The sequence below is a fragment of the Thamnophis sirtalis genome, unplaced genomic scaffold, assembly GCF_051295495.1.
Source record: "Thamnophis sirtalis isolate CommonGarterSnake01/CBP01778 unplaced genomic scaffold, rThaSir2_p1.2 scaffold_11, whole genome shotgun sequence".
Taxonomy (NCBI): domain Eukaryota; kingdom Metazoa; phylum Chordata; class Lepidosauria; order Squamata; family Natricidae; genus Thamnophis; species Thamnophis sirtalis.
The window spans coordinates 2,599,918-2,619,337 of record NW_028261391.1 but is presented as its reverse complement, the minus strand read 5'-3'; the positions used below and the strand labels follow the sequence as shown (position 1 = coordinate 2,619,337).

Genomic DNA, 19,420 nt, shown 5'->3' with positions numbered 1-19,420 from the left:
ACACAGTTTTTCAACCTCTGTCCCCTTGGAAGATGGGTGGGCTTCAACTCCCAGAATTCTCATGGCTGGCTGAGGAATTCTGGGAGTTGGGCATCCACAAGTCTTTAAAAAGTTTCCAAGTTTTGGAGTCCCCTGTTTTAAAAGTGAAAGGCAGTCAGGAAAGGCCTGAAAATTTATTTTTTTAAAATAAATAATAATTGCACCATTTTTTTTTTAAAAAAAAATCACAACACGGATGGATCTAAACATCCCTGCTTCAGCAAGGCGCTGCTTAAAGGGGAAAAAAAACATTTTCTTTATCCCAGGATCGCAGGTTTTACCTGCGGCTTTCTTCTGAGGCTTAAGGCCCCCTTTCCCCCAAGCTCCTATTCGATCCTAGGTATCTTTCAAAAAAAAAAAAAAAACAGGAAAGCAACCCAAATTCCAGGGGGGAAAAAATACTAGATCTGTTAAGCAATATCAAAAATTGAGATTTTATGACTTGGCTCCCAGATGGGCAGATGTAACATGCCAACCGGACTATCTGAGCAGTATTGGCACAGGGGAGTGGGGGAAATGAAAATTAATTTTATCAATAGTGGAAGGTGGCAGACACTCTTAACCTTTGCAGTGTAGAGAACTTCTAGAGATCCGTTTCCTTGGGAGTCTACTGATAAGGTGGCGCAGTGGTTAAATGCAGCACTGCAGGTTACTGCTAGATCAGCAGTTCAGCGGTTCAAATCTCACCGGCTCAGGGTTGACTCAGCCTTCCATCCTTCCGAGGTGGGTAAAATGAGGACCCAGATTGTTGGGGGCAATATGCTGACTCTCTGTAAACCGCTTAGAGAGGCCTGAAAGCCCTATGAAGCGGTATATAAGTCTACTGCTATTGCTATTCTGTATAGAAAGGGTCTCCAACCTTGGCAATTTTAAGCCTGGAGGACTTCAATTCCCAGAATTCACCAGCCAGCTTTGCTGGCTGGGGAATTCTGGGAATTGAAGTCCTCCAGGCTTAAAGCTTTGCTGGCTGGGGAATTCTGGGAGTTGAAGTCCTCCAGGCTTAAAGCTTTGCTGGCTGGGGAATTCTGGGAGTTGAAATCCTCCAGGCGTAAAGTTGCCAAGGTTGGAGACCCCCTGCTCTACAGGGCTGCCGAGAGAACATTCTGGAACAGGGCTTGAGGACGGGTGGGCTTCAACTCCCAGAACTCCCCAGCCAAACTCCCAATTCTGGGAGTACGAAGGCCACCCATCTCCAAGCGGCTGCGGTCGAGAAACGGTCCTCTCGAACCCAGAAGAGATGGTGATCCAAAATTGAACGATAAATTGACACTCCGGGCACTTGATTCCTTCTTCGCTCAGCATCCATTCTGGTGAAACCCCCCCCCCCCACTTCACCACCCCATATCAAATGAATTAAACTTCCAACTAAATCAAATGAACTCAAAATTCGAACTAAATGCACAATGCCTTCCTGAAAATGTCTTCTTTCTTAGCTTCGTGGCCCAAGCGATGCAGAAACACCAATTTAACACCCACTACCCCAACCTCATTAAACCATTTTTAACTGAGGGAGTCCTGATCTCAGCCCGATAATTATATTTATATTAAGTATATTTAAATTTACACTGACCCTGTCCATCTCCTTTAAAAAACCTGGCTCCCAACACACCTCTATTTAACGCAATTTGGGGGGGATCACAAATGCACACGGTGTTATTTTTCTTTGTTGAGCCGGTTGCTTCCACTGTGTTGCTTCAAGCAAATCTTTGAAGATTTTGGAGAGCAGACTCCAGAACGTTTATCTTTTGCTAGCAAAAGCTAATTTTCTAAAAGCACTGATTCCGTTTTGCAAAAACCAGCAAGGGTTCACTTTGGAAATACCAGGAAGTACCAAAAAATGATGCACCAAAGAGGGATTTCGGATGCTTCAACGGTGCTCAGAATGGCTGGAGCTGTTGATTGTAATACCCGTTTGGCAAAAAAAACACACAAAAATCAGTTTCTTATCTGTGTTGACTAAAATGTTCTTTGTAAAAAAAAGAAAAAAGAACACACTAATTGAACCTGGAAATCCATCCATTATTCCAGACAAGTGTAACCATGGAAATGTCACCTGTGATAAAACAACAACAACAATAATAATAATAATAAGCAGTCTTTGTCTCTGTTTATGCTTGGTGGAGTGTTTCACCACTGAAATATTTTATTTAAAACAATACAATCAATTCGCGGAAAATGCTGTACGGGATGGTAACTGTCAAGGTCAAGATCTTGTGGGATTTCCGTATACAAACGGACAAAATGCTGGCGCATAATACACCAGACATCACACTGGTTGAGAAAAATAAGGTCACAATCATAGACATCGCAATACCAGGTGATAGCAGGGTCGCCGAGAAGGGACATGAAAAAATCGCAAGATACCAGGACTTAAAAATCGAAATTCAACGACTGTGGCACAAACCAGCAGTGGTAATTCCAGTGGTAATTGGCACACTGGGTGCTATTCCAAAAGCACTGGAATTACATTTAAAACAGTTAAAAATTGACAAAATCCCCATCAGTCAAATGCAAAAAGCCGCACTGCTTAGATCTGCACGCATATTACAAAAATACGTTACGACGTCCTAGGCCCCTGGGTGAGGCCCGACTAGTAACCAATGCCAAATCCGGCGAAACAACTGGCCGCTGTGATACAATTGTACAATAATAATAATAATAATAATAATAATAATAAGCAGCCTTTGTCTCTGGTATGTTTATGCTTGGTGGAGTGTTTCACAACTGAAATATTTTATTTAAAACAATACAATAAATTCGCGGAAAATGCTGTATGGGATAGTAACTGTACTAGGCCCCCCCCAAAAAAATTATTACAGGTAGTCCTCGATTTGCAACAGTTGTTTAGTGACAGCTTGAAGTTACAACAGCACTGTAAAAAGTGACCGACCACCGTTTCCACCACTGGTGACCATCGTGGCATCTCCGTGGTCATAGGATCAAAATTCAGGCGCTTGGCAACTGGTTCATATTTATGACGGTCGCAGTGTCACGTGATCCTCTTTTGCGACCTCCCGACCAAGTCAATGGGGAAGCCACATTCATTTAACAACCGTGTTACTAATTTAACTGCTGTAGTGATTCACTTAACAAACGTGGCGAGAAAAGTTGTAAAATGGGACAAAATTCATTTAGCAAATTTTTTGGCTTAGCAACATAAATTCTGGGCTCAACTGTGGTCGTAAGTCGAGGGCTACGTATATTCGGTCATTTCTTCTCTGCCTCGCACCCCCTGTTGATGGAGCAGTTTCCCCAAGAAAGATTATATCCAGTAAATGGATAGAAAAGAATATTTGTAGCTCAGGATTGAACCGTGGAGTCCTTGATGGTGGGTGGTTTTCTTGCAGGCGCTTCATGACCCAACTAGCTAACGTCATCAGAACTAGGAGGGGGTGGAGTATGCAGGGAGAGAGGGAGGGAGAGGAAGAAGAAGAGTGGGGGCTGTGGGGTCCTTGGCGCTCTCTGAGCTCAGTTGTTTGCTTGCAGACGTTTTATTACCAATCTAGGTAACATCATCAGTGTTAGGAGTTTGTGGAGAGGAGTAAGAAGAGGAGGACTGTGGAGTCCCTGGTGCTCTCTGATCTCACAATCTTTCATGCCTAAGGTGGAACTCGAACTCACCATCTCTCAGTGATAGGCCGAAAATCTAGAACTCACTGTCTCCTGGTGATTTTCTGAAAATCTAGAACTCACCGTCTCCCGGTGATTGGCTGAAAATCTAGAACTCAGTCTCCTGGTGATTGTCTGGAAATCTAGAACTCACTGTCTCCCAGTGATTGTCTGAAAATCTAGAACTCACTGTCTCCTGGTGATTGTCTGAAAATCTAGAACTCACTTTCTCCCAGTGATTGGCCGAAAATCTAGAACTCACTGTCTCCTGGTGATTGTCTGAAAATCTAGAACTCACCATCTCCCAGTGATTGGCCAAAAGTCTAGAACTCACTGTCTCTTGGTGATTGTCCGAAAATCTAGAACTCACTGTCTCCTGGTGATTGTCTGAAAATCTAGAACTCACTGTCTCCCGGTGATTGCCTGAAAATCTAGAACTCACTGTCTCCTGGTGATTGTCTGAAAATCTAGAACTCACCATCTCCCGGTGATTGGCCCAGTCACCCATCCGGCTTTCATGTCAAAGGGAACTAGATCTCACCCTCTCCTGGTTTCTAGCCTGGTGTCTCAATCAGTAGACCAAACTTGCTTTTGTTCCGTCACAGAGAGTGTCTTTCTTCTTCTTGTCCTCTAGAAGGGGAGAAGCACGTGTCCACCGGGGATGGCAGGGGGGGGGGCTTCCGCCGCGGCTACTGGGTGAAGCGTCGAGGACTGTATTTGTGCTCGAACTGGGCGACATCGAACTTCCTCTTGCAACCGGCATAATTCATGTAGCGGATCTTGCCAAAGACGGCCCGCTCAGCCCATCCTTGATCGTGGATCCCACAGATGGACCACATACAGCCTAGCAGGGACCAAGAAGACTTGTTCAAATAAGGTGTCTAATTTAATCCAATCCCAACCCAATCTAATTTAATCTATAATCTAATCTAACATTTGTGCTAGTCGTTCCCGACTCTTAAGGGATGGTGCTCATCTCCGTTTCAAAGCCGAAGAGCCAGCGCTGTCCGAAGACGTCTCCATGGTCATGTGGCTGGCATGACTCAACGCCCTCCCTTCCCACTAAAGGTGGTTCCTATTTTTCTACTTGCATTTTTAACCTGCTTTCGAACAGCTAGGTTGGCCAGAAGCTGGGACAAGTCACGGGAGCTCCCTCCGTTACGCGGCACTCGGGATTCGAACCGCTGAACTGCCGACCTTTCTGATCGACAAGCTCAGCGTCTTAGCCACCGCGTCCCACATTTCTCCGTTACTCACCGACATAGCCGTTGGGGTCTCGGCCGTCCAATTCATAGCGGTCATTCAGGTAGATGCTAAACTGCAGGGCCTCCTCGGGTGACCTGGTCCACTCCAGGATCTTCTTGGCCCAGTACATCCGCAGGAATCCGTGCATCTTCCCTTCGTGGACCATCTGGAGCTGAGATGGAATGGAGGAGGAAGGACTGATGAACTTCACATCTCCATGGAGAAAGCTGGGGTCACTCGGGAAACCCCAGCATCCTTGGCGTGGAAGGGACCTTCAAGATCTTCTACACCAGGAGTGTCGATTTCATTGAGGGCCACATCAGGGTTGTGTTTGACCTCTGCCAGAGAAAGCGGGCTCCCGAGCTCCGTTTTAGGCTGGGATGGCCTCCCGCAACCGTCTGCCAGCGAAAGCAGGCTCCTGAACTCCGTTTTAGGCTGGGATGGCCTCCCGCAACCCTCTGCCAGAGAAAGCAGGCTCCCGGGCTCCGTTTTAGGCTGGGATGGCCTCCCGCAACCCTCTGCCAGAGAAAGCAGGCTCCCGAGCTCCGTTTCAGACTGGGATGGCCTCCCGCAACCCTCTGCCAGCGAAAGCAGGATCCCGACCTCCGTTTCAGACTGGGATGGCCTCCCGCAACCCTCTGCCAGTGAAAGCAGGCTCCCGAGCTCCGTTTTAGGCTAGGATGGCCTCCCGCAACCCTCTACCAGTGAAAGCAGGCTCCCGAGCTCCGTTTTAGGCTAGGATGGCCTCCCGCAACCCTCTGCCAGCGAAAGCAGGCTCCCGACCTCCGTTTCAGACTGGGATGGCCTCCCGCAACCCTCTGCCAGTGAAAGCAGGCTCCCGAGCTCCGTTTTAGGCTAGGATGGCCTCCCGCAACCCTCTACCAGTGAAAGCAGGCTCCCGAGCTCCGTTTTAGGCTAGGATGGCCTCCCGCAACCCTCTGCCAGTGAAAGCAGGCTCCCGAGCTCCGTTTCAGACTGGGATGGCCTCCCGCAACCCTCTGCCAGCGAAAGCAGGCTCCCGACCTCCGTTTTAGGCTAGGATGGCCTCCCGCAACCCTCTACCAGTGAAAGCAGGCTCCCGAGCTCCGTTTTAGGCTAGGATGGCCTCCCGCAACCCTCTGCCAGCGAAAGCAGGCTCCCGAGCTCCATTTTAGGCTAGGATGGCCTCCCGCAACCCTCTGCCAGTGAAAGCAGGCTCCCGAGCTCCGTTTCAGACTGGGATGGCCTCCCGCAACCCTCTACCAGCGAAAGCAGGCTCCCGAGCTCCGTTTCAGACTGGGATGGCCTCCCGCAACCCTCTACCAGCGAAAGCAGGCTCCCGAGCTCCGTTTTAGGCTGGGATGGCCTCCCGCAACCCTCTACCAGTGAAAGCAGGCTCCCGAGCTCCGTTTTAGGCTAGGATGGCCTCCCGCAACCCTCTGCCAGCGAAAGCAGGCTCCCGAGCTCCTTTTTAGGCTAGGATGGCCTCCCGCAACCCTCTGCCAGTGAAAGCAGGCTCCCGAGCTCCGTTTCAGACTGGGATGGCCTCCCGCAACCCTCTGCCAGCGAAAGCAGGCTCCCGAGCTCCGTTTTAGGCTGGGATGGCCTCCCGCAACCCTCTCCCAGGGAAAGCAGGCTCCCGAGCTCCGTTTTAAGCTAGGATCGCCTCCCGCAACCCTCTGCCAGCAAAAGCAGGCTCCCGGGCTCCGTTTTAGGCTGGGATGGCCTCCCGCAACCCTCTCCCAGTGAAAGTAGGCTCCCGAGCTCCGTTTTAAGCTAGGATCGCCTCCCGCAACCCTCTGCCAGCAAAAGCAGGCTCCCGGGCTCCGTTTTAGGCTGGGATGGCCTCCCGCAACCCTCTGCCAGCGAAAGCAGGCTCCCGAGCTCCATTTTAGGCTAGGATGGCCTCCCGCAACCCTCTGCCAGTGAAAGCAGGCTCCCGAGCTCCGTTTCAGACTGGGATGGCCTCCCGCAACCCTCTACCAGCGAAAGCAGGCTCCCGAGCTCCGTTTTAGGCTAGGATGGCCTCCCGCAACCCTCTACCAGTGAAAGCAGGCTCCCGAGCTCCGTTTTAGGCTAGGATGGCCTCCCGCAACCCTCTGCCAGCGAAAGCAGGCTCCCGAGCTCCGTTTTAGGCTAGGATGGCCTCCCGCAACCCTCTGCCAGTGAAAGCAGGCTCCCGAGCTCCGTTTCAGACTGGGATGGCCTCCCGCAACCCTCTGCCAGCGAAAGCAGGCTCCCGACCTCCGTTTTAGGCTAGGATGGCCTCCCGCAACCCTCTACCAGTGAAAGCAGGCTCCCGAGCTCCGTTTTAGGCTAGGATGGCCTCCCGCAACCCTCTGCCAGCGAAAGCAGGCTCCCGAGCTCCATTTTAGGCTAGGATGGCCTCCCGCAACCCTCTGCCAGTGAAAGCAGGCTCCCGAGCTCCGTTTCAGACTGGGATGGCCTCCCGCAACCCTCTACCAGCGAAAGCAGGCTCCCGAGCTCCGTTTTAGGCTAGGATGGCCTCCCGCAACCCTCTACCAGCGAAAGCAGGCTCCCGAGCTCCGTTTTAGGCTGGGATGGCCTCCCGCAACCCTCTGCCAGCAAAGGCAGGTTCCCGAGCTCCGTTTTAGGCTGGGATGGCCTCCCGCAACCCTCTGCCAGCGAAAGCAGGCTCCCGGACTCCGTTTTAGGTTGGGATGGCCTCCCGCAACCCTCTGCCAGCGAAAATGGAGCTCGGGAGGGCCGCACACTGTTTCCAGGACAGCCCTGCAGGCCAGTTCTAAGCACACCTGTGGGCTGGATGCGGCCTGCAGGCCTTGTGTCTGAACACCCCTGTTTCAGGCTGTCTTCCGATCCTTCCTGATAAACGCCCACCGATCCTGGTTTGAAAAGCCCAATGATGCAGCCCCATAACCCCCCATCAGGGTTTAAATTATTCTCCAAAGAGGACAGGACATTCTGACTGTCGCTAAGCAGTTCTGAAAAAGTGACTTTCGACCGTTCTTCACCCTTGCAATCGTCGCGACATATCCGTGCCGTTGCGCCATCAAAATTCAGCTTCTTGGCAACTGGCTTGTATTTATGACGGTCGCGGGTGTCCCTTGGGGCGGGGGGGGGCATCACGGGATCCGCTTTGGCGACCTTCTGACAAGCCAAGTCAACGGAGAAGCCCGATTCGCTTAACAACTGGGCGACTGACTTAACAACGGCAGCGATTCACTTAAGAACCAGGGCAAGAAAGTTTGTAAAACGGGCCAAAGCTCCCTTAGCAACTGCCTCCCTTAGCGATAGAAATCTGGGGCTCAACTGTGGCATGGCCTCCACGCATGCAGTTAAGAGCCGAGGTGGCGCAGTGGTTAAATGCAGCACTGCAGGCTACTTCAGCTGACTGCAGTTCTGCAGTTCGGCTGTTCAAATCTCACCGGCTCAGGGTTGACTCAGCCTTCCATCCTTCCGAGGTGGGTGAAATGAGGACCCGGATTGTTGTTGGGGGCGATATGCTGACTCTGTAAACCGCTTAGAGAGGGCTGAAAGCCCTAGGAAGCGGTATATAAGTCTAACTGCTATTGCTATTGCTATGCAGTTGAAGAAGGTCACAAAAACCCTAGTCATATGCAATTAACCAGGATATGTGCTAACCATGTTTCCGCTTGACTTCGGCCTACCTGCGCAGCGTTCCACAGGGGGTCGTGGGTCTTCCCTTCTTCTAACTGCTCCAGTGTGTACAAGTAAGGCCTCTTGTCCTTGGCATGGAGCTTCAGTGTGGTCTTGGCCCAGTCGTAAGCACCTTTGGAAGAATACACATCTGTCAGGACGCTGGAGAGCAACCGTCCCAGTGTTGTGACCTGTCAGCTGCCAGCCCCTCCAGCAGCCGAATCTGGGATTCGGGATCAGCATCGGGGCAACCTGGGAGCGTCGAGGGGGAAGAGGGAATGGAGCTGGCAGAGAGAGAGAAAGAGAGAGAAAGAGAGGGAGGGAGAGAGAGAGAGCGAGAGAGAGAGAGAGAGAGAGAGAGAGGCGGAGCCTGGACCGTCCGTCAGCCCTCAGATGGAGAGTCAACAGCCCCCACGTCTGGAAGGGGCTGATGAGGAAGAGGAGGAACAGCTGGGTCCCGTGCCTGATGTGCAAATGTGCAAAAGGCAGAGGAGAGGAGAGCAGTGGAAATCTAGGGGCCGGTCCTTGGGAAGGAAGAGCCACTGCTGCTAGCGAAGCCCCACCCTAGCTCGGGATAAAAAAAGGCAGGGGGCGGAGATGAATAGATGGGACAGACAACTATTCATCTCCCGGACGGACGGACTTCTTAGCCTGCAGTAAGAGCAACTTTTTGCTGGCGCTCCTAATTAAAGGAATCTTTGAGTTAACTTTAGAGGGTTTGTTGTGTTTGGGGAGCTGGCTCAGAACACCCAGTTGGAAGGAGAGGGTCGAACGGGAAATTAGCCAGGACTCACTACATAAACACAAGGGAGCAAGATCCCACGTGCATATGCATACATCCCAAAAGTCTTCGAGCCTTATCTAGTTTTCCCCACGTAAAAACTGCCCGTCTGGGAAGATTCCTGTATTATAGGCAGAAAACAATAAAGTAGCTAGTTTGAACTCTACACGCCTGAGTCCAGTTATTCACACCTGAGACAGGGGCTGCATTCACACAACCAGCACAGGTTTAAGGATGCAGCTGACCTGCAAACCTGACCTTCGGTTAGGTCCTTGAGTCTACGTGTGTCGTATGGGCCCAAGTGTCAAGTGTTCCAAATATCATGCAGAATTAAATCAGAGTCCAAGGCAAAACTATCCTTAAAGTTCCAATTTAATAAGTCAGACATGTTGGCAACAAACTGTGGAACCCCAAATCTAAAAGCTTCCTGGGATTCCACCCAGTTGAAAGTTCATGATCTTATTCCCCACACTCATAAATCCATCACATGGTCTAATCTTCTTCGGCCATGCTGGCATCTCCACCCAGCTGGTTCCGGTCAGGTGCAGAGGTGCGGAGACGAAAGATGACCTTGGGCTTCTAGAAAGGAATGACAACAACGCATTCCACAATTCTACTCCTTACTATTCCCTCCTCCCAACTACTACACTAATGAAACAGCATAATGAAAGAAGAGTGTGGCAGGCCAAAGATTCTAAAAAGGAATATAACTGCAGGAAGACGGAGGGCTCCATTACCTTCCACCTTGTCGTAGTTGGGGTTGTAGAAACAGAAGTTGTCCGCCAGCTCCCGACGCACCACGGCCTCCTCGATGAAACCTTCCACGGACTCTTTGTACCTGGCGCGATGTTTACGCACCTCCAAAATGGCTCGTTGCACAGCCACCTGACCTATGAGGGATGAAATCAGAGGTCATCCATCTACCCACTAAGGCAGGGGTGGGTTCCAGAAGTCTCCGCTGCCAGTTCACTCGTTAAGACGCGCTGTGCGCGCATGCGCAGAACAATAAATATCCCTCTGCGCGTGTGCAGAAGCAAAAACCAAGATGGCGGCTGGTTCCAGCAACCTAGGCCGCCAAACTACAACCGGTTCAGCCAAACCGGTCCAAACCGGTAGGACACTCCCCCCCCTCTGCACACTAAGGTTACCAGCCTCTGGGCTATCATTTATTTATTATTAAATTCATAAGTGCAGGGAACGGTCATAAGTCCTGACCATTAATGGTGTCATGGTAACTTCAAACGGTTATTAAGCGAATTGTTGAGGACTACCACATTCCCACAACATGCCCGAACACACTGCCCAAGCTCATTTTAGCAAACTGGCTTGTTGGCTTGTTGATTCTGGGAAATGCAATCTTATTACTGCAATCCGCTTTACATGGGGCTGCCCTTGAAGAGTGTTCGGAGACTACAGTTGGTCCAGAATGCGGCTGCGCGAGCGATATCGGGTGTACCTAGATACACCCATGTTACACCCATCCTCCGCGAGCTGCACTGGCTCCCTATCGGTCTCCGAACACGCTTCAAGGTGCTGGTTATCACCTTTAAAGCCCTACATGGTCTAGGACCCGGATATCTGCGGGACCGCCTCCTGCCACATACCTCCCAACGACCCATAAGAGCTCACAGGCTGGGCCTCCTCCGGGTGCCGTCGACCGGGCAATGTCGGTTGGCGACTACTTGGGGGAGGTCTTTCTCTGTAGCTGCCCCGGCCCTGTGGAACGATCTCCCCACAGAGATCTTAGGAACTGAGGTGGCGCAGTGGTTAAATGCAGCACTGCAGGCTACTTCAGCTGACTGCAGTTCTGCAGTTCGGCTGTTCAAATCTCACCAGTTCAGGGTTGACTCAGCCTTCCATCCTTCCGAGGTGGGTAAAATGAGGACCTGGATTGTTGTTGGGGGCAATATGCTGACTTTGTAAACCGCTTAGAGAGGGCTGAAAGCCCTATGAAGCGGTATATAAGTCTAACTGCTATTGCTATTGCTATTGCTATCCGGACCCTTCCCACTCTCTTGGCCTTCCGAAAAGCCATTAAAACCTGGCTGTTCCGGCAGGCCTGGGGCTGTTGACCCCAAAATACGGTCCATCCCCATCTAGAACTGAGTGTATGATGTGTGGTTTTTAAAACTATCTTTTCTTTTCTTTATATTTTTATTTTGATTTTATTCTGTATTGTAAGCCGCCCGGAGTCCTACGGGATTTGGCGGCATATAAATGTTATTAAATTCAAATTCAAATTCAAAAACATATCTACAGAACATCAGATTGGGGTAGACTTCTAGCTCTGGGTTCAAATTCTCTCCCCCTAGCCCCCCAATCAATGTACGGGCTGCACCGATGCGCCAGCTGGGCTTCCCAAAGGCTCCAATTCCTCTCCGAGCATGCAACGCACGGCCACAATCGAGCCCAACGTTTCTGTTGTTAAGCGAGACATTTATTAAGTGAGCTTTGCCCCATTTTACCACCTTTCTTGCCCCAGTTGTTAAGTGAATCACCGCAGCTGCAGTGTTAGTAACCCAGGGGTTAACTGAACCCCATTGACTTTGCTTGTCAAAAGGTCACCAAAGGGGATCACACAACCATGGGACAATGCAACGGTCGTAAATACGAGCCAATTGCTAAGTGTCCGAATTCTGATCCCACGATTCTGAGGACGCTACAAAGGTGGTCACCGTCACATTTTCCAGTCCTGTCGTAACTGTGGATGGTCCCTAAACAAAACGGTCGTACGTCGAGAACTGCCTATACTCACCAAAGTGGAACCAGGGCGAGAGGTTGCTCAGGGCTGGCCGGTTGGGGTTGTTTCGGTCCGAGCCGAAGGACTTCAGCCTGTCCTTCACAAACTCTTCCAGCACCTTCAAGCCAGAGGCGGATCCTGGCGTGGCCCACTCCACCTCCTTCACAGAGCGATCCACTTCCAAGCTGGAGTAGCAGGCCTCCCAGTTGATGGGCTGCAAGATTTCAAGCAGGGCAGAGACGCCGGTGACAAGAAGGAAAAAGAACACGAAGTGGGGGGAAATCTGAGTGTCTCTCTAATGCTCCTGCGGGGATCTAAAGACCAGATCGACACAAGGAGGTTCAATTAAACCAGTGTTTCTCAACCTTAGCAACTTGAAGATGTCCGGACTTCAACTCCCAGAATTCCCCAGCCAGCGAATGCTTCTTATAATCATCTCCACTGTCCTCACCACTCTCTGTAGGGGCTTTCTACAGGCACTACGCATTTGCTGGCTGGGGAATTCTGGGAGTTGAAGTCCAGACATCTTCAAGTTGCCAAGGTTGAGAAACACTGAATTAAACTAATCTATTGCTGAAAGCCTATGCGCAGGAATCTTCTCAACTATTACAGGCCAGAAACGACGAATTTTGCAGCACCATCGCAGTTGTTTGCCCCTACGGACCACCATAGAGGTTCTCCAACATTCGTCCTGAATGTTGCCGGCCAAAATGGAGCTTGTGAGAGCCGTATCTGCCCCTCAGAAGTCCTGTTTGACAGTCCGGAGGCCTTCCCGGCAGCTTGCTGGCCGAAATGGAGATTCCGAAGAGCGCACCTACCCCTCAGAAGCCCCGTTTGGCCATCACGACGCCTCACCCGCCCCTCGGTAGGCCCTCCGTGGCCTTCCCCACCGTCAAATACCTCATATGCACTTAACAAGCTTTACATCCTTTACATTCGGAGACTACAATTGGTCCAGAATGCAGCCGCGCGAGCGATATTGGGTGTACCTAGATACACCTATGTTACACCTATCCTCCGTGAGCTGCACTGGCTCCCTATTGGTCTCCAAACACGCTTCAAGGTGCTGGTTATTACCTTTAAAGCCCTACATGGCCTAGGACCCGGATATCTGCGAGACCGCCTCCTGCCACATACCTCCCAACGGCCGATAAGATCTCACAGGGTGGGCCTTCTCCGGGTGCCGTCAACCGGGCAATGCTGGCTGGCCACCCCCCAAGGGAGGGCCTTCTCTGTAGCTGCCCCGGCCCTCTGAAACGATCTACCCCCTGAAATCCGGACCCTCCCCACTCTATCGGCCTTCCGAACGTCTGTTAAGACCTGGCTGTTCCGGCAGGCCTGGGGCTAGGTTTAGGGTTAGGTTAAGGGTTAGCGTTAGGTTTAGTGTTAGGTTAAGAGTTAGGTTTAGGGTTAGGTTAAGGGTTAGGTTTAGGGTTAGGTTTGGGGGGGGTTAGGTTTAGGTTTACGCGTTAATTTTAGCTTTACCGCTCACAGCGTGCTTTTTTCGTCACGCTGTGATGACTTCAGGTACGCGGTTTCGTCGAGCGCGCTTTAGTCGACCGCGGTTTTGTGGTGGAACCTAAGATTGAGTGCATGTTGTGTCCTTTTTAAATTCGTTCTGTCTTATATTTTAATTCTTTTAATATTTTCTTTTTTAAACTGTTTTTATGTAAGCCGCCCGGAGTGCTCCGGGATTGGGCGGCATACAAATCCATTAAAATTAAATTAAATTAAATTACATCCAATTATCGAATGCACGGGCGAAAGGAGGGAGTGATCTCTTTAAAGGTACGAGATTCATTCCCACAAATTCTCAGGTTACGACTCCAACGGGCAGGTTCCATTCCATTCGTAACTTGAGGTCAGTGGTGGGTTTCCATCTTTTTTTTTTAACTACCTGGATGTGCACGCTCACACGCAACACTTCTGCGCATGCACAGAAGCACACAGGCAGGTGGGCGGAGCCTCCCACCGCTGGCACTACCGTTTCGCCTGATCCGGGCCGAAACCCACCTCTGCTCGAGGTCTGTCTGTAGTTGGCATTAGATTGGATCAATGGAACTCAAAAGGACTTGGACTTAAGTTTGCTTGTGGCTACATAGGGACTCTAGGCTGGTTCCTCTTTTGACTCCCTCCCCAGATTCTGTCATTCCCATCACCTCTGCCGGAAGTCCAGCGGGGAAAGGGTGCTTCACAACAGGGGGAAATTCGGTCAGGAACTTGGGGAGTTGGTCATGGATCTTTCGCCGAATTGTCCTCGCCCCGTATTCCTGCTTCTCCGAGGCAACCCAGCACGGGACAATATTGTGGGCGTCCACCTGAGGATGGGAAACAAGAGGAGCTCGGCCAGTCAAAAGGCAAGGGATTAAGAAAATTGTAGGAAAACCTTGGTATCCTTTTTTTTAAAAAATTGAAAATTTTGAAAACAAAACGTTTACAAATATTTACCTCCCTCCCCCTACCCTCCCCCCCCAACCCCCCCCCAACCTCCCCCACCCCGACTTCCCAGGACCAATACAGGATATAAATCTTTAACAAAGATATTCTAAGATAAACTTTTCTTTTGGGGTTTAATGGAAAAAGACTTGGAAGTGTTTGGGGGAACTTTGATGTTATATATGTTGACAGCAAGAAAAAGTCTACTGTATTTTTTGGAGTATAAGACGCACCAAGATTTTGAAGAGGCAAATGTACTCTGCAGACCTCCCAAAAATGGGTCCGTTTTTTTTTTTCCAAAAAAGGGGATGAATAGCCTTTAGGAGGCTTGTAGAGTGCTCCTATGGGGGGCATCCCCCCCCCCAAAAAATGAGCAAAAAACGGCCCGTTTTTTGAGAAAATGGGCCCGTTTTTGTCAAAAAAAGGGCATGCATAGCCTTTAGCAGGCTTATAGAGTGCTCCTGGGGGCTGGGGGAGGGCAAATTGAGCAAAAATCGGCCTGTTTTTCGCTCATTTCTGCCCCCAGCCCCCAGGAGCACTCTAAAAGCCTCCTAAAGACTATGCATGGCTGTTTTGGTGAAGGGGGCAGGAGTTTGGGAGGCAAAAAATGCTGTATTCAGTGTATAAGACGCACCCAGATTTTCAGCCTCTTTTTTGAGGGGGAAAAGGTGTGTCTTATACTCCGAAAAATACGGTACTTTATGCACAAAAATGGAAGGACATTTCGATCCCCATAATGGATGAATGGCTGTGAACGCTGATGGAATTAGCAAAGATAGCTATATTTGGATCAAAGAAAAGAATGTAAGTGCTTATCAATTTCAGTTCCACCACAAATCCGCGAAGCCCTTATCCGCGGAGACATAAGCACGAAGACTAATTCGCGCCGTTCAAAGCGCTAAGGAAAAACGCGACCCTACCGCGATGACATAATCGCGGAGGGCAAATCCACGCATTCCCAAGCACTCAGTACCCTAAACCTAACCCTAAACCTAACCCTAAACCTAACCCTAAACCTAACCCTAAACCTAACCCTAAACCTAACCCTAAACCTAACCCTAAACCTAACCCTAAACCTAACCCTAAACCTAACCCTAAACCTAACCCTTACCTTAATTGAAATCGGCTTTCTGCCGCGGCGCCGTTTTAAAGCGCCCTTCTGTTGCCGCGCTGTTGTCGCGGCGGTGATGAGGCGCGGTGATGACGTCGCGGCTTTAGCGATGCGCTTATGTCTCCGCGGATAAGGGCTTCGCGGTTTTGTCGTGCCACGATAAATTTCTACTTGGAAACCCTTTCTGGACTTTATTCTTGAGGTGGGAATAAATGAAACTTTGATTTTGGGTTTTACTGATTAGATTAATTAGTCGTTCTAGAAATGGCTAGGTTATACTATTATGGAAAAGTAAAAAAATGAGGTTTGATGTTACTGTCGTATTCTACTTTTCTTTCTTTTTCCCTTCTTTTCTACACTTCTCCCTTCCCTTTTCCTATTTTTCCTATTATTTTCTTTTGTATTTTTATATTATAAATTAATATAAGACAGCATCTATATTTCCTGCGTTGGATGAGGAGAACAGATCTTTTTTCTTCTGTCCTGAGCACTTTTTACAGGCGCAAGATTGAGAGCGTTTTAACAAACTGCTTCTCTGTTCGGTTTGGTAGTAGCAGCGCCTCAGATAGAAAGTCCCTACAGAGAGTAGTGAGGACAACCAAGAAGGTTATAGGAAACTCGTTTCCCATCGTTCAGGATGCTGCTTATAAAGCGCTATGGGCTTAGAGCTCGAAGTGTTGTTAGAGAACCCGCACACCCCACTTTACGGTGGGGTGTTTCCGTTGCTCCCCTCTGGGAGGAAGCCCCAACCCAGCACCTGAGCAAGAGGCACATCGCTCGGCAGCCGTTCCTGGATGTCTCGAACCCACTGCATGGGAACACGGAGCGGGGAGAAATCTGTCACTACCCCGCCAATGACGTGTTGGGTCACAAAGCGAGGCAGCGTGTCTTTTGCAAAACCGACCAGCAAGTGGAAAGGGATGTCGAGCAGTTGACACTCCTGCAAAATGGGGAAAAAACAGATTGTCATCAATACAACACCCTGTGCAACACAGCAAGGAGAACTTGTTTGTTTGACTGTTGTAACGATTCAAAATTATGACAGCCTACAGTCGAGCCCAAAATTCCCATTGCTACGGAAGATAATTCTCCAGTGAAATTTGCCTCATTTTACGACCTCTTTTGCAGTCGTTAAGTAAATCATGCAGTCGTTAAGTGAATCTGACCCTGTTAGTAACTTGGCTATTGTAGTGATTCACTTAACAGCCGCGCCAAGAAAGATTGTCAAACGGGACAAAATGCACATATCAACTGTCTCGCTTAGCGGCGGAAATTTTGGGCTCCACTGTAGTCGTAAAACGAGGACTATCTATACCATTCTCTTGCTCTGAATCCACAGAGCGGGGGTAACAGTAAGCTTTTACCCTCCCTGCGCCCGCAATGACACACAACACACACAAACACACACACATATCCCGCGCCAGTACCTCAGCAACTTCCTCCAGGCCTCTGAGCATAAAACCGAAGTGGCGGATGGTGGCATCCAGGAATTTGGGCACCAGGCAGAAGCAAACATGCAGCGGGAGGCGCTGTTTTAACGCCAGGCGCTGGGCGTAAAGGAAAGCCCAATTATCTGCAAGAAGGACGCACAGGTGAGAACCATCATGGATCATTTATCTTTCAGCGACCCCATAATCCCTTGCGGGGTGGAGTGTGGGCAACTTAATGGAACCGTGTGTTTTGTGGCCAGATGCCTTTCCCGTTGCCAATGAGGAGTTTTGTTCAGCAGGCCACCGCACCACTCTAAGGGTGGGAAACAAGGAGATAGGGGTGCTAATTCTGCTGAGATCTCTTTGGGATTCAAAATCCATCCTGCTAAACCCCGAAAACAGGTTTAACGGAAGAAAGGGGTTGATCCAGTTGTGGGGACCTGTCCTTCCCTCGGGAACTGGACCAATCCCCATTGAGTAGTTTTCACCAAGCGGGATTTACTTCTTATTTTTTTTAATATTTTTTTATTTACAAAACAAACATACAAATCCTCCTTCTTTACATACTGTAGAAAGTGTACCAGTTGGTTACAAAAGGCTTTTGTGCATCTCTTCCACCGTCATCAAATATAATTCATATTAACTCTAATATCTTAACTCGGCTATTTATTATATTACCATCATCATACCTCCACTTTTATTTGACTATGATTATTTAAACGTCCTTCATCATAAAATATATCAAGATTTAATACATAACCACCTACTGGCATTTCATTTACTTATTTATAAAATCCTCCATTAACAGGGAAGGAGGGAGGGAAGCAAGGAGGGAAGGAAGGAGGGAAAGAAGGAGAGAAGGAGAGAAGAAAGGAGGGAAGGAAGGAAGGAGAGAAGGAGAGAAGAAAGGAGGGAAGGAAGGAGGGAATGTAGGAGAGAAGGAAGGGGGGAAGGAAGGAGGAAAGGAAGGGGGAAAGGAAGGAGAGAAGGAGAAAAGAAAGGAGGGAAGGAAGGAGGGAAGGAAGGAGGGAAGGAGAGAAGGAGGGAAGGGGAAGGAGGGAGGGAAGGAAGGGGAGTAGGAGAGAAGAAACAAGGGAAGGAAAGAGGGAGGGAGGGAAGAAGAAGTAGGACCGTTGTAAGATAAGATGGATCTATGGGATGTTAAAAAAGCAATCTTCAAGTATATTGTCAACAGTAGGGAAAAATTGTTATAAATACATATTATTAATAACAGTTATGAGATCATATAATTGTGAATGTATATATGAAATTGATAAAATTAAATTAAATTTTAAAAAAATCCTCCATTAACATTAAATCCTCTAGCTAAACATCCATAATATTTAATACCAAAATTAGACACAACTAAGTTTTAATTATTACGGGGGGGGGGAAATGTTATGATATAGGATATAGTTAAATAAATAAAGGATAATGATAATAAATTATATACACCAAGCGGGATTTACAATCTCACCTTGAACCCTCTGATCACGGGACATCCAGTACAAGATCCCCCGCGCGCCCTCTTTCAGATCGGGAGCCGGAGAGATCAACCGGACGCGCCTCTTGTTGTACGGGAACTCTGCGACTGACGCCCCCGCGCTCAGGCGGGCTTCCTTCACCGACTCGGCCAAGCTCTGGGTTCGAGAATCATCCAGTTTCAACTTCTTCTTTGCAGCGAAGGCTTCTGTGCCAGCGTCGTCCGGTTTTCTGCCTCCTTCCGAGCTGTCGGATGTTGATGTGGCTGGCCCAGGCTTCCTCTTCTTCGGAGACATGGCTGCGAGTTCAAAAATGGGTCTCTACAAAAAAGGGGTGGAGCTTTAGCAGCCGGAGACCGTTTGATGGACACGTACAAAAACCCATTTTTTTCTAGATTTGATCAAAATCTAGCTGGGCTTTCAGCTAGATCCCTGGAGGACCCGAAGTTTTTTCAGAATCGGTGCCCAGCTACAGTTATAAAAAGGTAGACTGCTTCTGAGGGAGGAGGTTCCATTGAATGTCGATTTGGGGGATATTCTCTCCAAAACGTGGGTTTCTTGGTTAGGTTCAGAAGAGTTAAGAAATGTCACACACCTCTTTCCATTTTCTGGTTAACAACCACCCTAGGCGGTAGACTGGACATGGGGTTAGGTAGTCCTCGACTTACGACCACAATTGAGCCCCCCAAAAAACATTTACGTTGCTAAGTGAAACACTTGTCAAGGTAATTATGCCCCATTTTACATCTTTTCTTGCCAAGGTTGTTAAGTGAATCGCTGCAGTTGTTAAGCCAGTAACACGGTCGTTAAGTGAATCCAGCTTCCCCATTGACTGTGCTTGTCCGAAGGTCGCAAAAGGGATCACGTGACCCCGGGATGCCGAGACCGTCATAAATATGAATCAGTTGCCAAGCACCTGAATTTTGAGGA

At 49.3% G+C, this 19,420-nt stretch overlaps 1 protein-coding gene across 1 annotated transcript; it reads right to left on the bottom strand.

Moving 5' to 3' along the window:
• Nucleotides 1-4,006: 4,006 nt before the first annotated feature.
• On the bottom strand, nt 4,007-18,806 carry LOC106542379 (deoxyribodipyrimidine photo-lyase). Its single transcript, XM_087725038.1, has 9 exons — nt 18,487-18,806; nt 17,007-17,152; nt 16,337-16,519; nt 14,192-14,350; nt 12,048-12,246; nt 10,030-10,182; nt 8,523-8,644; nt 4,906-5,065; nt 4,007-4,492 (listed from the first exon to the last, which is right to left on the bottom strand). Exons 1-9 carry the CDS (start codon nt 18,785-18,787, stop codon nt 4,338-4,340), a joined length of 1,578 nt encoding a protein of 525 aa, XP_087581164.1. The 5' UTR covers nt 18,788-18,806; the 3' UTR covers nt 4,007-4,337.
• Nucleotides 18,807-19,420: the final 614 nt, after the last annotated feature.

Excerpts from the sequence above, each read along its gene's own strand:
- LOC106542379 (XM_087725038.1), bottom strand. The coding sequence starts at position 18,787 with ATGTCTCCGAAGAAGAGGAAGCCTGGGCCAGCCACATCAACATCCGAC. Across the intron at positions 14,351-16,336 it reads GCGATGTGCCTCTTGCTCAG|GTGGACGCCCACAATATTGT; the intron begins GTGCTGGGTTGG and ends TCCCATCCTCAG. Across the intron at positions 12,247-14,191 it reads CCGCTGGACTTCCGGCAGAG|CCCATCAACTGGGAGGCCTG; the intron begins GTGATGGGAATG and ends GAAATCTTGCAG.